This window comes from Hydra vulgaris, chromosome 02, assembly GCF_038396675.1.
Source record: "Hydra vulgaris chromosome 02, alternate assembly HydraT2T_AEP".
Classification (NCBI taxonomy): domain Eukaryota; kingdom Metazoa; phylum Cnidaria; class Hydrozoa; order Anthoathecata; family Hydridae; genus Hydra; species Hydra vulgaris.
The window spans coordinates 63,614,491-63,639,000 of record NC_088921.1 but is presented as its reverse complement, the minus strand read 5'-3'; the positions used below and the strand labels follow the sequence as shown (position 1 = coordinate 63,639,000).

Below are 24,510 nucleotides of genomic sequence, written 5' to 3'. Positions count from 1 at the left end.
TTTTGTGCAACATTGCCAGTATTGAATGTACCACTTCCCTTCCTGACAAAAGATACCCTTTTTTTTAATTGTATTTTAAATAAGTGCTAGAAATTTTTTTTGTTTTCAATAAATTCTTGGCTGTTTTTGGCTGGAATTTTTCTTCCTTGTTTCACTGCAGGAAGTTTGCAAGCAGTATTGAAGACCCACTCCATGCTGAATATCCACAAATGAAGACTGCAAATTCCGAGTTTCAATATATTCTTGTCTACAAGTTTATCTTTTTTCCAAATAGTTTCCAAATTAAACTCCTTAGGACTTGCTTGACATACATGAAAGCACTGAAATGCTAAAAAAATTTTAAGCATTTTTGATACCACAGCATTAAGTGTTTTACCATCATTCATTGTGGTATAAATAGTTGACAAACTTGAAATTATAACAAAAGTATTTTTATGAAGTGTAACTTAATATTCTCTAAAGATAAAATTTCATTTTATTAAATGTTCAAACTTCTCTTGAATAAAACTAGCAGTCTCTTTGGCAAAACAAAACATAAGATGACGGGTTGCACCTGGACTATTTGGATTACAATTCTTCCATATTACCTTTTTCCGACTTCGAATCTCCAACAGTACAAACACTATGCTATACACAGTGGAATCATCCGCACCTCTCTTCATAGTTCCTGCATTCTGAAACTCAGATTGGTCACTCTGACCATCACCTCCCACTTTGCAAATAACGTATATGTTATCATGTTCCTCCTGTGCTGAAAACTTTAATAGGATTATCTTCATCCTCCAAAAGATGCTCAATCACTTTTTTATAGAGAATTAAAAACTAAATGCCAAAAAAAAACAACCTAAAAAGTTTAAATATGAAAAATCACTAAAAAATATGTACAAAATCCTATTTCCGCTAAGCGATGCATAGTGCGCCGTCCAAAAATATTTTTTTGCTCATTGCATTACCTTTCTTTACACTTTTTCTGAACCAATTGTTATTTTTTGTTATCTCATGCGTAGTTTTTGAGATATTTTAATTGCTTATTTTTATAATTCAAAGTTTAGTAAATGTGCGCTCTGACAGTATCATAAAAAACTAACTCTTTTAAAAATTATTCTGTTAAAAAACACATTCATCAAAACAATAAAACATTTATTACTCTTTTTTAGTTTTATAATTTTATGAAAACTTACGTAAATTAGATCGAATTTAATATTATTTATCAGTGAGGTTGCGTTTATACTTAAGTCATCCCAAATAAATCCTGCAAATTTTAGTTTTAGGTGATGTTGCATGAGGATCGTAATGTTTTCAAGATCAACCACACAATCTGCGCTAGTCGTCATGTTAAAGTTGATGTGCAAACTTTGACTAGAAAAATTTACTTAAATCAAAGCTCGGTTAATTATGTTTAAACTAATTATTGAAAAGAAACCATTAGCAATAGTTAAAAATAAATAACTATTATATAACTACAATAAATATTTATTATTCATCGTTGATTTGATATTTATTTGATATATATTATTCGATAAATAACGAAAAGAACAAATTAAAACAAAAATAATTCACTACAAATTTTTTACGCTTTCCTGTATCCACCAAGAGTAACAAATATAATTTATTTTATTTTGTAGAAGTTTTCGTATTTGCCTCGACGTTATGTAATTTCGTTTTCGTTACTTTTGTGCTTGGCTTTTCGTTTGCGTAAAGTTTGTTGTTATTTGTGCTGTTGTTGCTAATGATTTTATTGTTGTTATTAATTGAGTGTTTTCATATTTTTTTGTCTTTTTATTATAACTTAATCATTATTTTTTTATAATTAATTTAATTTACACTTGCTTTCATTTATTATTATTACTGTTGAACATTTTTGTTTGTTTGTTTATTTTGTTTAGGTGTCACTCCAATGACTAGTTTTTAACTATATGAGTGACACCTAAAATAATTTTTTAAAATTAGAAAAATTTGTAATTTTCAATTTTTACCAAAAATTGCCAAAAATATAGAGTCAAGCTTTTGTGTTTGCAATTACTTATATAAGTAATTGCAAACATAAAAGCTTGACTCTAAATTCATGGAACCTTCTGAAAATAATGAAACCACCTTACTTATTCTTTCTATAAATGATAAAATGTTTGTCATTCTTTAATGGTAAACTCCTTATTATTTTACAAACAGCATCTGTTAAACCAATCGATAAAAAAATTTTAAACTTGACTGTAATAAATACAGACCATTATCATTATTACCAAATATCAGAAAAATTCTAGAAAAATTTTTAAAAAATTCATATATAATCTACCACTTTGAAAATTCTAACTTTTTTTCGGCCGTCAATTTGGATTACGTTTAAAACATTTGACATGCTCTTATTAGCATAACTGTAATGTTTTAATACTATTTTAATTTTTTATTTTTTACTATCATTTTCATTTTATTACTATTAATATTATTATTTTTATTAATATTTCTCTGTTTAGTATGTAATATTATTCATAATGAAAGCGATAGTACTGTAGATGTAGTAACAGCTCTATAACTACTGGTATAATTAATTTTGCAATTATTATGTTTACTACTATACTTACTGTATAAAACATAGTTATTCAGACAGCATGTATATATTGGTCCGACAATGGTTAGCCTATGCCAGCTAATTCAATAAAGAACCAATAAAATTCCATTCTTGGGTTGACACTTCTGGGAAGCCGTGGCAGGAGCTATGCTGAGCCTTTATAAAATTGCCTAATCTAGGTAGCCGAAAAAAAAATATTAACAGTCTAACAAAGTTTTTCCAAAAGCAGAACATCAGAATTGGGTCGATGCTAGCCCATCAGTGGTAAAATCAAATTAATATTGGTATAAACTAGAGCCATAACAATTGGGTTTACAGCGCAGATTATCGCATCCATCTTGAAAGTAATTTTTTTCACTTTTTATACTAATATATATTCTAAAAACTAAATTGTTTAAGAAAATACTTTCAGATAAGAACCTATTTTATATATACATATATTCTATTTGCGTACACAATAATTTCTAGATAAATTTTAAAATTTAATACTTTGTTAAATGAAATTTATGTTTTTCAAATAATTTTTAACTAAATTAAAAGTTATTTGAAAATTATTTGTTTATAGACTATAAATAACATAATGATCATGTTATATCAACATTGCTTACAAGTCTACCTCTAACGTAATTATTTACATTAAACATTAACTATTAGATTTGTTAAATATTTAAATTGAATGTTTTTTGTTAAGATAAACTGGTTATCTGAATGGCAGCTGAAGAATGATAAAAATTTATAGAAAAAAACTAATAGAAATGTAGATTTGATAGAAAAGGAAATTTTATAAAATATATGTAATATATGTACATTATTGAGTAGATTATTTGAACAGTTTTACCTTAATTTATTATGTGTTTTTTTTTGTCATAATCGTAATTTTTTTTATAATTTGAGTGTTATTAATACATTTATCTTTTATATTCTTATAGTTTAATAGGAATAATATAAAGGTAACATCTTATTTTAAATATAGTATAGCCATGTTATTGTGTTATGCATAGTTGAGGAAGTCAAAAAAAGGATACCTAATTATTATTAACATATAAGGCACAAAACATTGAAAAGTTACTAAGTCTACAAGATCTATATACTTGTAGAGATATATACCAGATCTAAGATCTATATACCAGATCTGGAGACATAAATGTTTTTAGCAAAAAAATGTTGAAAAATTCATAGTTTACTTTATTATTATTATTTATTTTTATCAGTTTAATATTTACTTTTTTAAGATGTATTTGCTAATTTGTTTACTTATAAATACAATAAATAAATATAAATAAACAAATGAAGTTGTGATACACATTATTAGTATATAGTCTAACAAAAGTAGATGTCTTTAACAGTTTTATATATATTTATTACAGGGTGTTTAAAATATATTTAAGTTTTTTAATTTCACAACTTCTTGTTATAAATGGTTCCATTCTATTTATGACTATTTATAAACTATTCTATTTATAAAGAAATTATGTTAATCATTTGATTTTTTTGGATTGTTGTCTATGTATCATTCATTGTGGCCTTTTGTAATAGAATTTTCTATAAATATTGGAGCATTATACCAATTATTACATCCAAGTCATTAAAACAGTGGAGTACCTAGGGTAAATAGCGCCTGGGGCAGACACCGTTCTCGTTTCATAAATTGCTTTATTACAATTTTTTAATAAATGGTGACACAAACATTTAATAAAACTTTATTATTCATTATAAATAAACAATTTGTTTATGTAACATATATTATAAATTTATTTTTCTAGCTTTAATTGCTGCAAATTTCCTAATAACATTGTCAAAATCAATTTCTTCGTTAATTTCTTGCTCTATGTTTAGTAAAGCGAGATCACAGAGATAGCTGTGGCCCATCGAAGCTCTCAAGTAAGAGTTAATCAGTTTAAGTTTACTGAATGATCTTTCTCAACTAGTTACAGACACAACTATTGTTAGCAATAGTTGCAATGCTATACGCATATTAGGGAAAACGTTTTCGTCTTCATATTCAACTATAAATATAAGTAGTTGCTAGGGACTTGATATTTTTTCCTTACGGTTAGTAAACAACATTCTACAGTCCAAAACTTCTTCGTACAGTTCTCGTCCATCCAGATCAGAACTGTAGACTTCGCCAAATTTTTTACATTGATCTTCTAAGTGATTGATTTCCGTATTGAAGCACAACCCTTTCACATCAAAAAGAAATTCAAATTTTTCATCAATTTCCATTAATCAAACGCTTCATGTTTTCAATTCATTGAAAAGACGGTCGACAGTCCCTTTTATTACCCTTTCCATTTTTTCTTTTGCTGTTAACCCAACATCTCTAGACATTTCGCCATCCATTCTTTTTTTTCTTCTTTGACGTCTTTCAAATTCAACACCCCACTCGTTGCAAATTTGAAATCCTTTTTTAATTGATTCATTAATTAAGACTTCTCTCTCACTTTGGAAATAATCTTGGAGCGATTTCAAATCTAAAGCTGCATTATGAAAGTTCAAAACCCTAGTAATATGAGAAAGTCATACGTTAATATTCTATTATAAAGCTGCTTTGCATCGCTTTTCGTTTCATTCGACGCGCTTTTGTCTACCATTAAGTTCTGAAGAACTTCCACTATTTCATCAATGTAGGTGTATACAGGTTTTACTCATTCTGTTTTGGCGCTCCACCTGGTATAGGAAACGGACTTCAAAGTAATAGGCACAGCATCTTTCAGTTTTTGCCATCGTTGAGTTGATCTTGAGAAAAAAACGTAATCAATGGTTCCAAAATCGCATGGTTCCAAAAAAATGACAAAAAAACATAATCGATGAGAAAAAAACGTAATCGATGGTTCCGAAAGCGCATCGATGGTTCCAAAAAAAGTAACCATGATTACTCTTTCTTTAGCCGCATAAATGCCTACCAAATTAAGACTATGATTGTCACAATTGACAAATATGGCAAGGTTATTTTTTTCTTTTATTCTTTGATGCACAATACTTTTGTGACCAGCCATAACAGCAGCATTGTCATAGCATTATGACCTGCAATTTTTTACATTCATATCGTCTTTTTCTAATTGCTCCAATATTGTTTGGGTTAAGCTAGCTGCATCCTTATTGCTGAGTTGGATAAAGCCAATGAAAGATTCTTTTATATATACTGTTTTTTTCTCGAAATCAATCTCGACATACCTAACTACCTCAGACATTTGTTCGTGATGGGCTAAATCTGGAGTTGAGTCAAACATTAGCCCATAATACTTTGCCTTATGTATCTTTTTAAGAAAGTTAGCACGAACAGTGGATGCTATGATGTGAATGAACTCGTTCTGAATGTTGGGTGAAAAATATGTAGTGGATCCAGGATGGCTCTCCGCAAATTTTAAATGATCTTTAATAACAAGATCAAAATTGGAAACTAGTTTCAGTAAACCAAGTAAATTCTCGGTGTCCTTTCAAAGCTAAATTTTGCATTGCAAGGTATTTGATGCAGTGCAACAGCCTTGGTAAAATATCACACCACTTTTGATTTTCTCATTGAATTTGTTGTTGAAGTTCTGCATCAGTTATTCTTCTATTGTAAAATAAATTTCTTTCCAGTTCTTTCCAATGGGTAAAGCATTGTCTGTAGTTTTTTGAATTTCCATGCACATTTATTCTCTTAGGTGCTTTCCAATGATTAGATCCGCTTTCTTGTTCCAAACTAGATTGGTTTTCGCTTTTTAAAAAAAGAAGACAGCAAAAACAAAATGCAGATTTTTTGGAAGGCGAGTAAACCAACCATAAACGCATCACTTGCTCACCATGACCATTTCCTAATTTTTTAAAGAACCAAGTTTTGTTTATAAAACGATTGTTAGTCGGCAGAAAAGGACCTTCAATGTTTTAGAAATGCCTTAAACCATGTTAAAAAATTTCAGTTCTCAATGGATCAGCTACGATTGCTTTTCCTGTTTTTTCACTAAACATAAGAAATCCGATGCCGTGTTCTACAATAATTTTAGGTATGGGACATTTAATAATTTGGACGTTTAAGGATATCAAGTTTTTATCTTCAACGTCATCAATCTTTATTTCTTTGTCAAACTCAGGCCCAACTTTTGCTTCTTCAGTATTAATATGGTTTAAATATATATTCTATATACAGTTCAATTTGTACATTGTGACGTTGTTTTTTATCTGATATAATAAACTTTACATATATAAAAGACACATTAAAGATACTAAAAATGTTTTTAAAAAATGTTTTTTTTTGTTTTTGTTTGTTTGTTTGTTGTTCGTGTATTATCTGCTATTTTATGATTTAAATTCAAAAGGTTTATAAATCTAAAACCAGCTAGGAAAAAAATAATTTAATTAAAATAATTAATTAAAAAATCTTCGTATACTTTTGGATATATTACACTGTAATATAGCGTAAAATGTTTTTAGTTTTTATTTATCGTTATTTTATTTTAACGCAACGCTTTGTTTAACGTTTATTTTACGAGTTACTTTGTTTTGTATTTTTATTATTGACATTTTTATTTAAAGGGGCTTAGTGATAAGACAGAACTTATCTTCTTCTTGCCCTAGCCATGTATTTATATATTTGTATTGCATAAACTTGTAAACTTTTCTTATCGGCGAAATACATAATAATAATAATAACAATAATAAAGTAGCATAAATTTTGGAACTAAAATTCTCTGCATCGCCATCAATAGATGCCGCAACTAATTCTTTCTTGTTTGAACTTAACCTATTTCTTCTAAATCTTGAAGCCTTACGCCGGAAGAATTTTCTGGATTATCTGAAAAATTCGTGCTCGCGCACGACTTTTTCAGATAATCTAGAAAATTCGATTTTTGAAAAAACGTCTTAAAAACTTTGCAGCTTTTTTCTTTTTCTTTTGCCACTAATTAACGCCGTTTTCGACCTGAAGCCCCACTTTCTTTCTTTTTCTCAAAAGAACAGTTGATGGTTCTAAGCTAATTATTTTTAAAATTATAAGAAATTTGCTATGGGATCATCCATAAATGATATCAGTGTTTTTTCTCAATTTTCCGACTTTTTGATTAGAGGGAGTATTATAGCAGAAGAATGGATAGAAGCGTGCTTTTTCAACATAGCTTGAGATGCAAAGTAGATATTTCACTTTTTACAGATTCTATCAGCTAGGCTAGACTGAATTGAAGGACAAAACGCATCATACGGCTAAATTGGAAATCCTTTGGCAGTACGAGGAAGAACACTTTCAATGTTTGATGCGATGAGCATAATGACAGATGATGGAAAAAATTCTTTTACTCCTTCTGAGACATCTACTGCTTTGAGCCCGTCTCTCATTTGGTTGACAGGGACAGGTGGCGGAAGAAATCTTGCTCTATATAGAGTAAAGTAAGAGCTTCTAATAGTCCGACAATAAGTACGAATTTACACGATTTCCCCCTCCCACCTTTGTCAAACTCTATTAATTTTTGGCCATCCCCCGTTATATATGATGTCAGTTTTTGTGTACTACCCTCCCCCCCCCCTCTAAAAACAATAAAAATGCTTAGAAACCATTGATTTTTTCTATGACTAAATCATACATTTATATAATAGTAGATCTCATCAAATTATATAATAGTCGATATCTCATTAAATTATTAACTAAGCAAATAGTATTACTTGTTTAGTATTATTTGTTTGATGCGATGAGCATAAAGACAGATGATGGAAACAATTCTTTTACTCCTTCTGAGACATCTACTGCTTTGAGCCCGTCTCTCGTTTGGTTGACAGGGACAGGTGGCGGAATAGATCTTGCTCTAATTAGAGTAAAGTAAGAGCTTCTAATAGTCCGACAACAAGTACGATTTTCGCATTTCACAATTTGAGTAAAATATTGGCTTGTACGAAGATGATCGGCAATCCAACGTTGATCTTGTAGTAAAAGGCTCCTTAACTCTAGCTCTAATTTGTCTGGATCAATATACTCTGCAATGGTTGGATAACCGTCAATTTGTAGATCAGACCAAATATCAGCCAAAGCCTGCCCAGCCGAACCAAAGTTCTGTTTTTCTAAATTTTTATCTGTTGTCCTGCCTGATTTAAAAAGATATGTTGGTTATTATAGGTTAAAAGTTATATTAATATTTTTACAAATTAACTTTTGTCAATGTAATTACCTTGAGAATCAAGATGAGTTTCGTAATGTTTGTGCGGAAGAATCCCCCCAGATAATTCTTAACTTAGAGGTGCCAATCGTCGCTCAGCTCTGTTGAATGCGTTGCGGCCTGAAGCGTTCGTCATGATGAAAAGAGCGTCAAGGTTATTCTTCAAGAAATGGTGAATCCCAATTTCAATTACTTTCTGGTATCTGGGATTTTTATCTGGTGCTCCATCGGCGCTAAACACAACGATAGGCTTAACCATATTAGCTTGTGGATCTCTTGTAATAGAGTCGAGTTCTTTGATATCCAAGAGCCGCTGAAAGTCTAATCCATGAGCAAAGGCGGTCGAGGATGCGTGTTTTCCTGCTCAAACAGCAATTTGTGTAGGTCCAGAATAAGTAACAGCATCTGTTTTTCCGAGACCATCTTTTTTGGTCGTAATTCCAGCGCATGGTATAAGCTTGTGTTTAGCAGCCACGACCCAGTCGTGGTCCAGGAGAGTTACCCAAATTACTCCAAATGCATCAACAACGGCGCCTGTTTTTTGGCTGCAGTAATTCCAATTGGTTTTCTAGCCTTGTCGTCTTGGCTAATGAAACACACTTCATCTGGCCCTAAAATAGAACAACTTCTTTCACATATTTTATAGTTGAACTGCAAAAGAGTCCGTCAACATGTTTTAAATGAGATTCATTCTGAGGACTGATCAATCTAACAGGGACTGTTTTGACGTGCCTTTTGCCTTCTAATGTTCCGTAACTTCTCGGAAGTAGACGAGTATAGAGGGTGCTCTTGCTGATTGCAAATCCAGTTTTGTTCATCTCGGATGTCAATTCGTCGAGAGTTTTAATTCTCTATTTAATAAAGAAATATATTTGGATATAATTAACTTTTTTACAGAAAACGGGATTTATTTCGTAAATTATATTTAAATCAAATCTTGAAATTAGTTGTTAACATTTCAAAGATATTTACAATAGTGCAAGTACTAATTAAGAGTAAAATTCTAACGAATACAATATTAACAAACATAGTTAAGCTATCATTACCCGAAGTACCTCTGACCGACGCCGTTCATCAGCAGACGAACCATGGAAACCAATATCCATAATCGCCTTCAAAAGAAGAGGTTGATCTACTTCTAATGACGGTCGACCAGGTTTCTTTCTGATTTTTAGTTTTTCTTTGACTTCTGGATGCTCCAAGCAGATTTCTTCCATTCTAGCTTTTTTCAGTTCTCTAGTTTTCTTTTGTTGAGCTTGATCATACTTTTTTTTTGGCCATCTTTACATAGATGAGCTAGTTTCTTCTTTTTCTTTTTCAAATCATCCTCTTCAGCTTCAGCAATGAATCCACTTCTCTTTCTACTCTTCAGTTCAGCAACTTCACAATTTAAAGCTGCAATCTCAGAATTGAGTCAATCTTGAGCCATTTTTCTTGCTTTTTTTTTATTTTTCGTGGTCAACAAACTTAAAGTTAATGCACTTTGTTGATTATCAATAACAGATCGCTCATTGGTGGGCTCAACAAACTGTGAGGAATTCTTGTCAAGCTCAAGTGGAGTATACGTGGGGGCAGACTGTTTTGGAGTATTGGCCCAAAATGATAACTGCTTGCTCTTGAACTTCATTGCCTTTTCATTAAATAAATTGATTAAACACATTACTCTTGATTCAAGATCCTTATGCACCAGTTTCGCTTCTTTTAATGAATTCCATATACTGTGGACTTCTTTCTGGATAATAGCCTTTTTTTATCGGGATGAGCATTTCCATACAAGACCATCAATAAGTTAAGTAATGCGGTTTTATCCATATTTTAATATTGATTTATTAGTATTGTTTACATCACAATCAGAATAATGATTTTGCTCATCGTTAAGGCAAGCTTTTTAAAAGAGTTACTTCAACCCGCTAGGTAGAAATTAGCGTTTCGAATTTTCAATAGACTTTATGTGTTTGCATTGCATCACGTTTTACAATCAATTAGAGAGCACTTAGAGTTTCGTATTTGAAATAACGAAATTTAATTTTAAAAAATGACAAATTTATGAGTTTACTTTTATGAGTTTACTTTGAACCACATTTTATAATCCGCTTGGGAGCGAATAACAATTGTGAATTTTATATACAAAGACTTAATATTTCTAACATAATTTGATTCGCAGTCAAATGGTAATATATTAATAAAACGATAGTAATTTTTATTTTACGTTAGTAGTTGTTACTTATTTAATGTCTCTGGGAAACTTATTATATTAATTTATAATATTATTTTATAAGGAATTTAATAAAATATAATATCAAATTGCCCGCATTTAATATTAATTTCCCCACAAACAAAATATCATTTCTATATCATTTAGTAGATGTAAGTACCGTTAAAATCTGCTCATTAAAATTAAAAAAATAATTTAAATTGACATTATTTTGGCCTCAACACCCTCCTCCCCATTGTCAATTAGTGTCAAACTTTCCAGCACTCCCTCCCTCCCATTCTTCTATATTTACTGACATTATTTATGGATGACCCCTATAAATAATTGACAAAAGCAATATATCTTTTAATTACCTCAATAAATCTTAACAAAATATTTTAGATTATATATGTAGAAGACGAATAAATAAATGATTCAGAAGGCACATATGCAGGCATTACCAGGCGCCAGTGTATATTTTAGTTTTGATTAATTTAAGGTGGCTCACCCCTTTAAATCTATCTTTTTATTTATAAATATTAAAAACTTGTTTTTTGTTTTTTATTTAAGGAAATTATGTTAAAACTTTAACTTTTTAAAAGAAAAATGAAACTTGCATTTTTTGATGTTGAGTCAGCATAATTTGTCTAAAATCTTACCTTAGCTAAGACAATGATATCTTGACTAAAATATGGACTAAATATACCATATTTTGCCAAATGGTGGCTAAATAGTTGCTCTAGGGCTGGAACTAAAATTTATTCCAAATGTTGAAAATAATAAAATGGCAGCACTAAACGTACAGAAATTGATTTATTACCTGTGTCAGTCTGACAAACTACATTTAAACTAACTTTTATATACTTGAAATACTATAATTCTAGTTCAAGTCCTCATAAATAAGTTAATAAATATTCTGGGAAAGTTTTAAGATAAAATCTTAATCCAAACTGAAGATATAAACGTTTTCGTGAGAAAAACATATTAAAATAACGTAGTCTTAAAAAACACATTTAAAATAAACATACATAAAAACGAAGATTTTTTTAATAAAAAGTTACTATAAACTGCCACTAGCGTAAGAGTTTACATCATCTCTCCTTCCCAATGTCTAAATAATCTTTTTTTATCGATCTTAATATTTTTTCTTCAATTTGTATTAATAACAGTCAATTTCCTTGACATATTTGAAACCGCTTTTTTTAGTACCTTTTTCAGAAATATAATTATTTGCAGAACAGTAAAAAAGCATAATAGATCTAACACTAAGAAATAATTGAAAACTTCACGTGGAAAATTTCAAGAAGTTAAATGAAGAATTTAGTTGTTTACACGGTTGCTATGGCGTTGCTAAGGAGTAGGAAAGTGCATTGACAACAATAAATGTATTTTTTGTTACTTTTAAAGCACATAATATTAAAAATATATTATGAACTTCGTACTTCAATGTTCAAAAAAACATAATTTATAAAAAAAAAAAAAATTTTTTTGATTTTTTAAGGGAAGGAGCCACCTTAAAATAAAATATAAAAGTCTGTCTTACTTTTCTTTGTTAGTTTTATTAAAAGTGCATAAGTTGCACCCACTTACGCATAAGTTGCACACACTTGCGCAAGTTGCGCACTTGAGGCTGCGGAAAAACGCCACCTTACAACATAAGCTAATAAAGTTTTAAAGTTTATTTTAAAACTTTAAACTACTTTAAAGTTTTTTTTAAATATTAATTTATTTTATATAATTCTCGCTTACTGTATTGCAACCAAGCCTCTTTTGCGCCCCTTTCAGGTTGGCGCCCATGGTACGTGCCCTGCCTGCCCTACCCTAGATACGCCACTGCATTAATAAATCTGTATAGTTGCATCGTATCACCTCTTTATCTTCTAATTTCTAATATGGAGAGAAAGGTTTATTAGTGAGTTTTTACATGATAAACTTTTAAAGTATAAACACGAATTGCTCTATGATGGACTAGTTCAATCATAGTAATATATTTTTTTATATTTGAATTCCTTAATATGGTTCAATATTCAAGGTGAGGTTTAACTATTGATGTAAGTGTTTATATTTCTTTCATCTAAATATTTAAAGAAGTGTTTGATTTGGCCTAATGTTGAAGTTTCGCAGTCGTTTTTTTTATAACTTCCTTTTTAAAACGCTTTCATTAAAAGTTACAAAGAATTGCTAACAATGATGTTATTAAGCTGATTTTTGTTTAAGTATGTAGCTTATTTCTAACTCTCTGCTTATGTTAAAATAATTCCATTTCATAGATTTGATATCTTTTCTAGTTTTGTTATTTTATGGTAAAAAACTTAAAAGAAAACAGTTTTATTTATAAGATTTAATAGTAATAGATGTTTCGTTTTTAGAGTATGTTTGTGATGATTAATGTGCCCTAACATAATTGTTGACACAAAAACGCCGAATATCAAGTTAAATGGTTCTTTTGAATCTGGTAAGTTTACACTTTATCGAATAAGTTATTAACACTTAAGCTGTGTTAAAGTGTTCAAGTTAAGGAAAAGTTTTCTTTCCTTATTTTTACTATTACTAATGACTAGGTTTACTGAGTTTTATAAAACAAATATAATAGTTTCTGTGCATAAAAAATATTTTGAAAGATTGAAAGGCATTTTAATGACATTTATTACCAATGGCAAATAAAAATCGGGACAAAAATAACACCATCAGGTATAAGTTTTTTCCAAATAAAACACAAAAAATAGCTAATAAATTTTTATTTTCTGCATTCTTGCAAACAAGTTTGTGTTGCAGTTAGATAAATAGATTTCATTTGGATGTTGTCTATGATGAAAAACATTCTATTTGGAACATTCTATTTAAATAAATCTAAAAACATTCTATTTAAATAAATCTAAACATTCATAAATCTAACATTCTATTTAACATCATAAATCTAACATTTAACATCATAAATCTAACATAAATCTAAACATCATAAATCTAACATTTTATTTAAATGAATCTAAAAACATTCTATTTAAATATTTTATGTTAATAATGTTAAATGTTATATATTAATTTTAGATAATTTCATGGTGTAATTATAATGTGCATCTTTTTTGAAATGTTTAAGATGCTTTAAATTGTAATAACACTGGATCATCCATTTTAAAGTCGTCTATTTATAATAAAATGTTAAATTAATCATAGCGTTTTATATGCTTTGTTTAGAACCCGCTGTGAAGTAATTTTTTTTTAACACCTTCACTTCTTACAAGGCTGCAAGCACACTACGAGAAAAAAACTCGACAAATAAGAACTTTTGGAGCCCTTTGGAACTGTCACAGTAAAAGAATGAGGTTGGTTGCAAGAGCAGGTCCAACTATGATTACAATGCTTTTTTGCATTTTTTTCTAAAAGAAAATAGGCATCATATAAAGATCGACCCCAGGTATGGCAACACATTCAATACAAGGACACATCTGAGATTTATAGAGGCAAAAAATAGAATCCTAAGTAAGAAAGTAGCGAGCACAATAAAAAGATGCAGCTTTAGCAGTTGCTAACTTTGCAATGGATTTGATATATGCTTCAAAAAAGATTGGAAGTAACTGTTAATTCTAAAAGACAAAAGGTAGATGACTCATCGAGTACGTTCCCAATTATAAATGTAGGAGCATCTAGATTATTGTGATAACGATTAGCCGAAAAAAACTGAGTTTTGCCTGAGTTAAAGTTCACCAGCCACTAAAAGCCCCGTGCTGAAGCAGAACTGGTAGTTTTTAAACTCAAATGCCCCCTCCAAATAAACAAAGAGTGTTAGCTTTTTATCAAGACAAAAGTAGAAGGTAGTATCGTCAGCGAACAATTCAACCTTAGATGTAAGAATTTCTGGGAGATCGTTGTAATGTAAATTAAAAAGAGTAGAGGGCCAAGGATAGAAACTTGATGAACTCATAAAGTTATCAGGATATGAAGAAGAGTGCTGTCCGTAGAGGACAACTTTGATACTTTGATTGGAAAGGAAGGATTTAATAATCTTAAATATGTTACTTGATACACCAAAAGAAGAAAGCTTATGTAGAAGGCTAGCACGCCAAACTTAATCAAAGGCTCAAAAGATGCGGAGAACAATAGTCTTAACCTCTCCAAATCTATCTAATGCAGTATAAAACCTTTTGGTTATTACCGTTAACAAAGAGCAGTAGAACGAGAATACCGAAATCCATAATGATAAATAGAATGTAGATTATTAGCTTCTTGATGAGAAATTAAGTGTTTCTTAATTAAAGATTTAAAAAGCTTGCTTATGGTAGCAAGAAAACTAATGGAACAATAGTTAAACAAGTCAGATTGCTCTCCAGGTTTTTAAAAATAGGGAAAACAGATGCTGCTTCCCAGCAGGCTGGAAAACAAGATTCTGATAGACACTTGTTAAACAGTTTTGAAAGTATAAACAATAGTTCTGGAAAATACTTCTGCAAAACTGTAACAGGTATGTTTTCCGGACCACAAGCTGTAAAAGCTAAAAAAGTTTCAGAAGTCACGAAAATCTAATTTTTGAGATGATATACGAAATTTCATGACCTGAGAGGTTGGCTTTGACGTCAGAAAAAACCAGTAATTCTCATCAGCACAATGAAAGGAAAACCATGGAGAAGAGAGAGACTCAATTTGAAATTGTTTAGAAGGAATACAAAATTTTACCCCAATCTGGATTTAAGAAGTTACATAAGAAGCACATTTGTTATCAGGAAGACAAAAAGTTTTTACCGTAGGGCCATCACAAAGAAAATCACGGAAAAAGTCCCAGTTAATATTAAGGTAGTAAAATATACGATGATGAATGAGATAATAGTTTTAGACAGAACAAACCGTGATCAGAAGCACCTAAGGGTAAAGGTGGAGAAGCTGAGCACTGATTAGGATAGGAAACAAGACATAAGTCTAGCGAAGAAAGTAAATAATTCGGATTGTCTGGAAAGCGAGTTGGAAAGTTGACTATTTGTGTCAGAGATTGAAAAAGACAAAAGTTGTAGGCTATAATGCCAGCAGAGTCACTGACACTAGAGCCAATGCATTCAGTGTAATAAATATTAAAGTCATTAACAACAATGATTTAAGTTGATGTATAGCTTGGTCAATTTACATCATCAAAAAGAAATTATTCTTTAGATGAAGAAGAGCAATAGGCAGCAAAGAGAAAGTTGATTATGTGAAGTAGTGCTAAAAAAAGGCTTATAAAAGAATAGTCTGTGGATTTAAACCTAGTTTCCTTACAAATGGGTAAATTTTTACGAATCTAATTTCCTTATTACTATTAGTAAACCCAAAACCTTAAAAAAGGGTTCCAAATGTGGCCTCGACAATGCACACCAAAAGTACAAACATGGACACCATGACAACATTGCACTGTTGGTACTCTGTTGTGAAAGCTACCGCAGAGTTCCGGAAACCTGACTACCAGCCGGCCTCAAAACCATAAAACTGAGTTTTAGAGCTGCACCCTCATTAGGAGATAATAGAATGAGTTGTCTAGTCATAAAAACAGAGACATAAGCAAAAAACATGCATTGAGTCAAGAAGATCCAGCATTCAACATCCTAAACTGGAAGCAATGTATTATAAATACATCTGATCAGCAGATAGAATCTGTTTACCCCCTAAGTCTTTGCCAAGAAGGCCTTCTTCAAGGCATTTAGTCGCATGCAACATCAGCCCAAGATGGGTATTTTTATCAATGCACCATCTCTAGTCTTTACTTAACCAAGAGCCCAAAGCAGGAGGTGTTTTACGTTGGATTTGGCTTCTCCTGCCTTTTGCCTAAAAAACTAAATATACAATCATAAAATATATCTCAAGACATGAATTTTGGAATGTATTTTTGATCCACAATAATCCAATACCACATGTAAGTATCCCACACTTGCTTGTAACTGTAAATTTTTATTGTGAAGTTGATTACATTTTAGTTTACAAAGTTATAAAAATATCCTTATCTCTTCGTCTATGTGACTATGGTTTCATGTCATGTTAATGGCTTCAGCTGTATTTGTCACTAGTATAAATAGATTTAGTTGTAACATCATATCCATTGTGTATATATGTTTTGACCTCGTTGTATATATGTTGTTATATAATGTATATATGTTGTTATATATATGTTGTCATATCTTTTATAAGTATATATGTAATAAATTATTAAGTTGTGCATATGTTTATTTTAATAAAATTAAAATAGATGCATACACTTAAAAAAAAATTAACGTTGCAAATTGAAGCAGAAATCAAAAATGTATCATGTTGGCATTTGGATATGAATCGCAGAAAGGCACTATTGCGAAATGGTTATAAATCAAATCATTGTAAAATAACTGTTTTTTGTTGCGTAAATATATTTTAAAATTCCAATCTGTTTTTTAAATTTATTTATAAAAATTAAAAATGTCAATGATCATGTGTCTGCTACGTTTTGTTGTCCTTAAACTAATGAAAGTTACGCTAACTTTTAACTAAAAGGTTTTAGCAGATTCTGCTAAAAATAACTTCAAATAATTAAAAAAAAAGGATCTAATAGGAATATATATGGGCTTCATATAGGATTGTCCAATGAAAACCCATAACAATGAAAACCCATAACAAAACCCCAACCCCTAATAATAGCGCGACCCAGTTAGTTATCAATGACAAAATCACGATGGTATAGTGTAGTAATTGCAAATCGTTATTCTGCGAGTTCTTGTTCCGCAATGACCAATCGCTGTTTTTCCATCACTGTCTAACCACGACTAGTCTATAATAAATCCTTAGTTCAAAACGGAGCTTCACCAACGTTGGCAGCCGCAGCTGGTCCAGCGCGGCAGCCTACACAAGACCAGTGCGGGACCATTTTATCCTTGCTGTTTGGGTACATAATTAAAAATTATGCAATATTTATTATTCCTAATGTTTTATAATTAGTTATAAAATATGTTATAGTTATTATTTGTAATTTTATTTTATAGTTGTTGTTATTTTTGTTTTTATTATTACTATTAATAGTACTATCATTATTTATTAGTACTTTATTTTTTTTAACTTTCTTTTATGTTTTTTGTAAGTTATTTTTGTTTAACTTTTTTTTTATTTAATTTTATTCAGTAATTATAATTTTTATTGAAATTATTATATTATAGTTATTATTTGTAATATTATTTTATACATTTCGTTATTTTTGTTTTTATTATTACTATTATTTTGATTTTCATAATTTATTAGTGCTTTATTTTTTTTTTAATTTATTTCACTCTTTTATGTTTTTAATTTTAGTTTTTAGTTAGTTTTATTTTTAGTTCTCTATGTTCTATTAAATTTTTTTTGTAAGTCTCACTCCATTGACTATGTTTTAACTATACGAGTAACATTTAAAATTATTTCTGTGAGTTTAAAAGTTATTATATTATAAACTGACATATTATTTATTATAGTTATTACTATAAGTTTTTAAATTTTATGAAGAAAAAAATTATTTATAATATTGTTTAATTAAAATGCAATAAGTGAAATTTAAACAATATTAAAAAATTTTACTGCGTACTTTATAGTAGAATTCGACACTGCCATTATTAAACTACATGTTTTTACTGGACGTGTAATAACAAATGGGTTTAACGTCACCCATAATGAATTGTTATTTGAATATACTATTACAGCCCATTCTGTGTGGTTGTCCTCAACTGACATATCACCAATCTTAAGTTAATTTTTTTAAATAACAATTTAAAAAAAAAAATTGTAAATGTGGAATAATTTATAAAGTTATTTTAAAAAAAACAATTTTATTACATTTTACGTTGAAGTTTTAAAGCCAATATGACAAAATAGCTAAAACTTGGTATAATAATAATATAACTTATCACCTTTGCAATCAGAGTGTAGAAGTTCTCAAACTTTTTATTCAGAGTTCCAGAATATGTTTCCTTTACTAAGTTATAAAGCTTGCTCTCATTGTGTCTTTCTTTTGTAATTGATTGGTGATAACCTCTTTTAAGATCTACAAAACCTGTGATAATAATTCTTCCTGAATGGGTCAAAGGATTACTAAAGTTGTCAATAAAATATATAGTACTCTCGTCGTTACTTTCTAGAAAAAAACTGATTCGAACTCGAAAGTTTACATTTGATCCAATAATACAAGTTGTAGACTCAGATTGAAAGATTGAGACTAAAAAATATACACAGTTTAATAGTAAAAACATATTAAAAACAAAAAAACAAAAAAATTGATAAAGAACTACAATATATACAATAAATATAATGTTATAAGATAAAATAAAAAAATCTTACATAGAAAACTTTGTGTTTCGGTTGATCCCCAAGCCTGAAAAGTAAATCCAATTTGAGTAACAGTACAGTAACAAATCAAATCATAAGTATTTCTTAGTGACCCTTCGTATAATGCCCCACTTTCAATTTTTCTCCAGCATGCTTGTATACAACTAGTAGTATTACTAGGTTTTATATTAAATTCATAATTCATAAAGAGGCCCCAAGCTATTGTAGGTATTTTATTATCAGCAAGTGAATCTGAAAGTAAGTAAAAAACTACATTTAATAAGTTACAATTTAACAATACTAATAATAAATATTAATCATAAAATATGCTATAAAATAAACAAACTACAATATTACAATAATATTAAAAGCCCACGAGTTGATTTAAAGTACACAAAAAAACAGACAAGGAAAAAAACGATAAAAGAACAAATTTTCTAGACACCAAAATAAAAAAAATAAAAAAATTTAAATCTATTAAATTTAACAGGTTAAAGAATATCAAAATTTTAATCATAAATCTTTTATTAGATGGAAAGAAAGATGCGAGGTTGACAAAATGGTAGTAATATTTAAGAGAGACTTTTTATAAGAATCAGGCAAAAATACAACTTTTTTAGAGTAACTCTCTTCAAAATTGCTAATTTTTAAAATACGTTGTTGCTATTCATACTGGAAGCTCAGTTCCAAAATTTTTTTATTAAATATCCATTGGTTCTCTAGATATTGGATTTCAAAGTTTGAGTAAATTTATAGAAATAATGACCAAATGTAGTCAAATGCATTTTTAAACTTGAAAATAGAACAAAATATATGCTATCAAATACCAATTTCACTTGATTATCGTTTATTGACTATTTTACGCCAAAAATTAAAAAAACAGGTAAATAAAATATTTTTCCTCGTCTAAATATCATGCTTCAAAATACGCAAAAAATAATTTTTTTTATTATTTTTGATCTTCGTTTTCATCCAAAGTCGTGATTATTCCATAATTGTTTTTTTTTAATTATAAATCTTCAACTAGTTATGTACTTTAAAATATAAAAAAACATATGGGCAAATAAAGGCTTAGTTGCAAAATCCAACTCAAAAATGAAAGTTTAGTCATTTAGCGCTTTTTTTGTGACCTCATAATGCCTAAAGCCCTGGGTTTGCAGTAAAAATTGATTTTCAAAAATAGGTACTGACCTTTAACCTATCTTATTTATAAAAAATACCTATGGGTTATTTCAATAGTATCTAAAAAATAATATACACTTAATATTAATGATTTTTATTTTGAATCATATATGTTTTATGTTAGAAACAGAAAAAGCTCAAATCATGCTTTTTGAGTACAATTTTTACTCTGAATATTTTTCCTGAGTATGATTTTGAGTATGATTACTTTATTTGATAAATCATTATTAAAACCCAACCAATGTTTTGTGCGTGTATAGTTAGTTTATATTTTTGACTTTTTTCAAAAACATTTTTTTAAATGTCAGGAAAAAATATGTCTTACGGAACATGTTGTTGCTTTGAATAGAATAATTGTGGACCTTACATGCGATCTACTCCAAATGTAGACGAAATGTTTGAAGCCAGCCAACTAACTGAAAATATACAACCAAATCTTACAAACCTAAAGGTAATTTTTCAATTTTAGTAAAAACTTTTACTTAAATCGATTTATAACTGCATCTTGTAAATGCTAAATTTAGGTTTTAATAATTAGATTTTGAATAATAAAAAAGATAGTAACAAAATAATAAAATTGCTTTTAAGGTATTAAAGAGTTATGAGTTAGCTTGTGATTAAAACGAAAAATCTCTGATCGAAAATCGATTAAACAAAAATTTTAACAATGTAGAGAAAATATGTGCATATCATCGCTACACATTAGGAATAGGATGGAAACAAGGAAAAAAATGTTTGCACCCTGATCACAAACAACAAACAGGGAAGAAAGCAACATTAGGGTGACCCACACCAATATCTATGACACTTCAAATATCTTCCTGTTATAGTTCATACTTTCCAATTGGTTCTATTATATGTGATCGTCATCGAAAGAAACACTATTCCGAGACAAAGAAAAAAGAAACAAAAATAGAAACTGGCATTCATTGATCATAATAAATGTACAAAGCAATTTTTATGCGACACATTTACATGCACAAAATATAAAATAGAACTTGCCAGAAAATGGAAATCCTTGCAAAATGGGTTTGTACTACCCCAAAAAAATTTATTTACAAGAAGTAGACTTTCAATTCCAAAATGTGAACATTTTTCAAATTTTCTCTTTTCTAGTGGATTATTACAAGACGTTTCTTATGGTATTTCCAAAATAAAGTATGACAGTGGTGATGTTGAAACTGTAGCCCTTGCCATTTTAACAGCAAAAAACAGTCATACCATTGCTTTATATTGCGAAAGCTGCAAAGAAATTGCATACGAACCTCTGTCTGAATCAAGTTTATTGCGAATACTAAATGCAATTAAACCTTCTCATAGAAAATGTCTCCCTAGTTTAAATGACATCGCTACTGCTGTGATGAACCCATTTGCAACACTTGAACAATTCGCAACTATGTTCAATAAAAAATCAATTGTTGAAAAACTCGAAAGATCAAAAAGATATTTAAAAACTAAACATAAGCTTCATTGCAGCGATTTGGAAAATGAAATTGCAACACATTCAACTAGATTTGCACTTTCTGATCCTGAAAACATTAAATTGCAATCAAGTAGCATTTTGAATGATTCTGTATTCTATGAATGCTATGAATGATAGGAAATGAAAATAATGTTGGTAATGATGTATTATATGACATTAAAGTTTTAATAAGCAGCATCACAGAGTATATGAAGCACAAAAAAAAAGAAAAGAATGATGCATATAAACAAAAAGATGACAAATTAGTATTTTGGTTGAAAGACTATTCACAAAAAATATTGCCCGTGAAATTTCGAGAGGGCCAAAAGGACTACTTTTGAAAGAAAGACATCAGTGTGCACTTAAATGTTTTTTTTACAAAAAAAAAGACATTTAAAAAAAACACGTTTACCTAACAATTGTGTATCGATGCGTTTCCTCTGTCATCTCTAAGCAAAAAATAGTAAATATTTTTGCGAAATCAGATGTTAACTGTTATCATGCTAATTATTAAGTCGAATCTATGTACAAGCTCTGCAAAAATAAGAATTTTAAACTTCTTCGGTACGACTTTAATGCGCCTTGGAAAAAGTGCATCCGCTGAAACAATATTGCAAAGTTATAATGTCATATCCGTATGTCACTGCTTTTGCAACATCTTTTGCAAAAGATGTTGCAAAAGCAGTGACATACGGATATGACATCAAAAACGCTATGGTTAGCGTTGCAAAAATTGAGAATGGTACTTTAACTGGTCCTAAAATTCTAAATATAAGCAACAACCACTTCTATGAGTTCCAAGAAGACTGCATGACTTTGTGGTGAAACTATGAAATTGGAGAAGGAGTTAAAGTGCTATACAACAATCTTTCAGTTAAACCATCAATTGAATTGATTGTTCCATTCACATGTACTGAAGGAAACTTTCAGCGAAAAACTCTGGGGAAAAATAAGAAAAGAAATTATGGTTTAGATACACTACATTTTTGTCAGGAGACAGGTTGTATGGAATATTTTGAAACAATTATCGAGTTAGAGGGACATATGTTGATAGGGCAGCACAAAAGATCTGAAGAATTTTCTTCTTTAGATAAAGTAAAAAAGATTTACGCTGAAAAAATGAAAGCAACTTTGCAAGTTCATTCAAATTGTATAACCGCATCGGTTTAGATCACACTTACCCCAATAAACGATATATACTCTCAAAAGTTCAAAAATTTAGGTTGGGCATTACCAACAAGAAAGACGTTACATTTTTCCATAAAGCTGAAAAAACTACTTTATTAATACTTCAGAAATGGAGAAAATACAGGAAAGAATTTAAAATTTTAAAATTTGTTTTAATATTTTCAGATAACTGAAGACGGTACTGAAGTTGACTGAATGAAAAGTGTATCTTTTGGAAAAAATTGTTATCGATGGCCTTACCAGAAAGATAGCATTGTATATTCTGGTGACAACATTTTATTTAAAATAAGTCCCCCAACTCCAATTAATCAAGCTGACGATTACTTCTTAGCAACAAATGATTTTGAAGAAGCGAACAAACTAATGAACAAGTGAGCTTAAAAAATAAGTTAAGAAATTAACTGTAAAACAACATGTATGTTTTTTTGAATAACTATCAAATATGCGCATACCCCAAAACTATTATTTTTCTATCTGATCATTAATAGAACAATGTTCACGTTTCTCTTATACTATTTCTTGTAAACCCAGGACTTTAGCCATTATGTGGTCACGAAAAATGTGCCAAATTACTAAACTTTCATTTTTGAGTTGGATTTTGCGACTAAGCCTTTACTTGCCCATAGTTTTTTTATATTTTAAGGTAATTAACTAGTTGAAGATTTATAATTAAAAAATTATGGGATTCTCGCGGCTTTAGATGAAAACGAAGATTCAAAAAGACTTAAAACAAATTTTTGCGTACTTTTGATGCATGATATTTAGACAGGCCAAAGTCTTTGTTTTATCTAATTTATAATTTTTAATTCTAAACTAGCCAATAAACAATAATCAAGTGCAATTTCTAATTTAAAGTATTTAGTTTGTACTTTTTTTAAGTTTAAAAATTCTTAGGGCACCATTTAGTCAATATTTCTAAAAATTTAGACAAACTTTGACATCTAATATCTAGAGAACCATTGAATATTTTCAGTAAAAATTTTGGAATTGAGCTTCTAGTGTGAATATCAACAACAAAAATGAGTAATTTTGAAGAGGGTCACTATTGAGCCTTGCCTAATTCTTACAGAAAGTTTCTCTTAAACTTTACATTAATTTTAGATGACATCTAACATAAAAGTTATAAATTTTAATACATTTAAACTTAAGCCTCAAAAAAATTTTAAAATATTTATTAGGAAGACTATTGTGAAAAAAAAAGAGCTAAATTTTTGGCTTTGTTTCCAAAATCAAATCGATATTTGATGAGTTAAAATTTATTAAATGAAAACTAGAACAAATATCGAAATTTTAGTATGAAAAACAAAAAGAAAACAAACAAGTTATAAAAAAATAAAAATTCTAGCACAATTTTGTCAATGAGTCGAGAGATTTTTTATTGTTTAGCTAACAAAACGCTATTGCTAGACGTGTGACGGTGTAGCATTATCGTATGATTAGCAGCTCATTAGGCCAGCATCTCAGAAAGGCAAACAAAAGCCAACTTATTTTAATATCCAATTGTCTTTTTCTAATT

General features: G+C 29.4%; 1 protein-coding gene across 2 annotated transcripts in view; it reads right to left on the bottom strand.

Annotated features, from left to right (window-relative positions):
• LOC136077102 (uncharacterized) overlaps nucleotides 1-24,510 on the bottom strand; it is a 66,369-nt gene that overhangs the window by 28,432 nt on the left and 13,427 nt on the right. For both annotated transcript variants that reach the window (XM_065791672.1, XM_065791673.1), the window contains exons 2-5: nucleotides 19,175-19,414; nucleotides 18,748-19,052; nucleotides 18,426-18,580; nucleotides 1,182-1,359 (exon numbers count right to left, since the gene is read on the bottom strand). In XM_065791672.1, coding sequence (XP_065647744.1) covers nucleotides 1,182-1,359; nucleotides 18,426-18,580; nucleotides 18,748-19,052; nucleotides 19,175-19,414 — 878 coding nt within the window. The remainder of the gene's footprint in view (nucleotides 1-1,181; nucleotides 1,360-18,425; nucleotides 18,581-18,747; nucleotides 19,053-19,174; nucleotides 19,415-24,510) is intronic.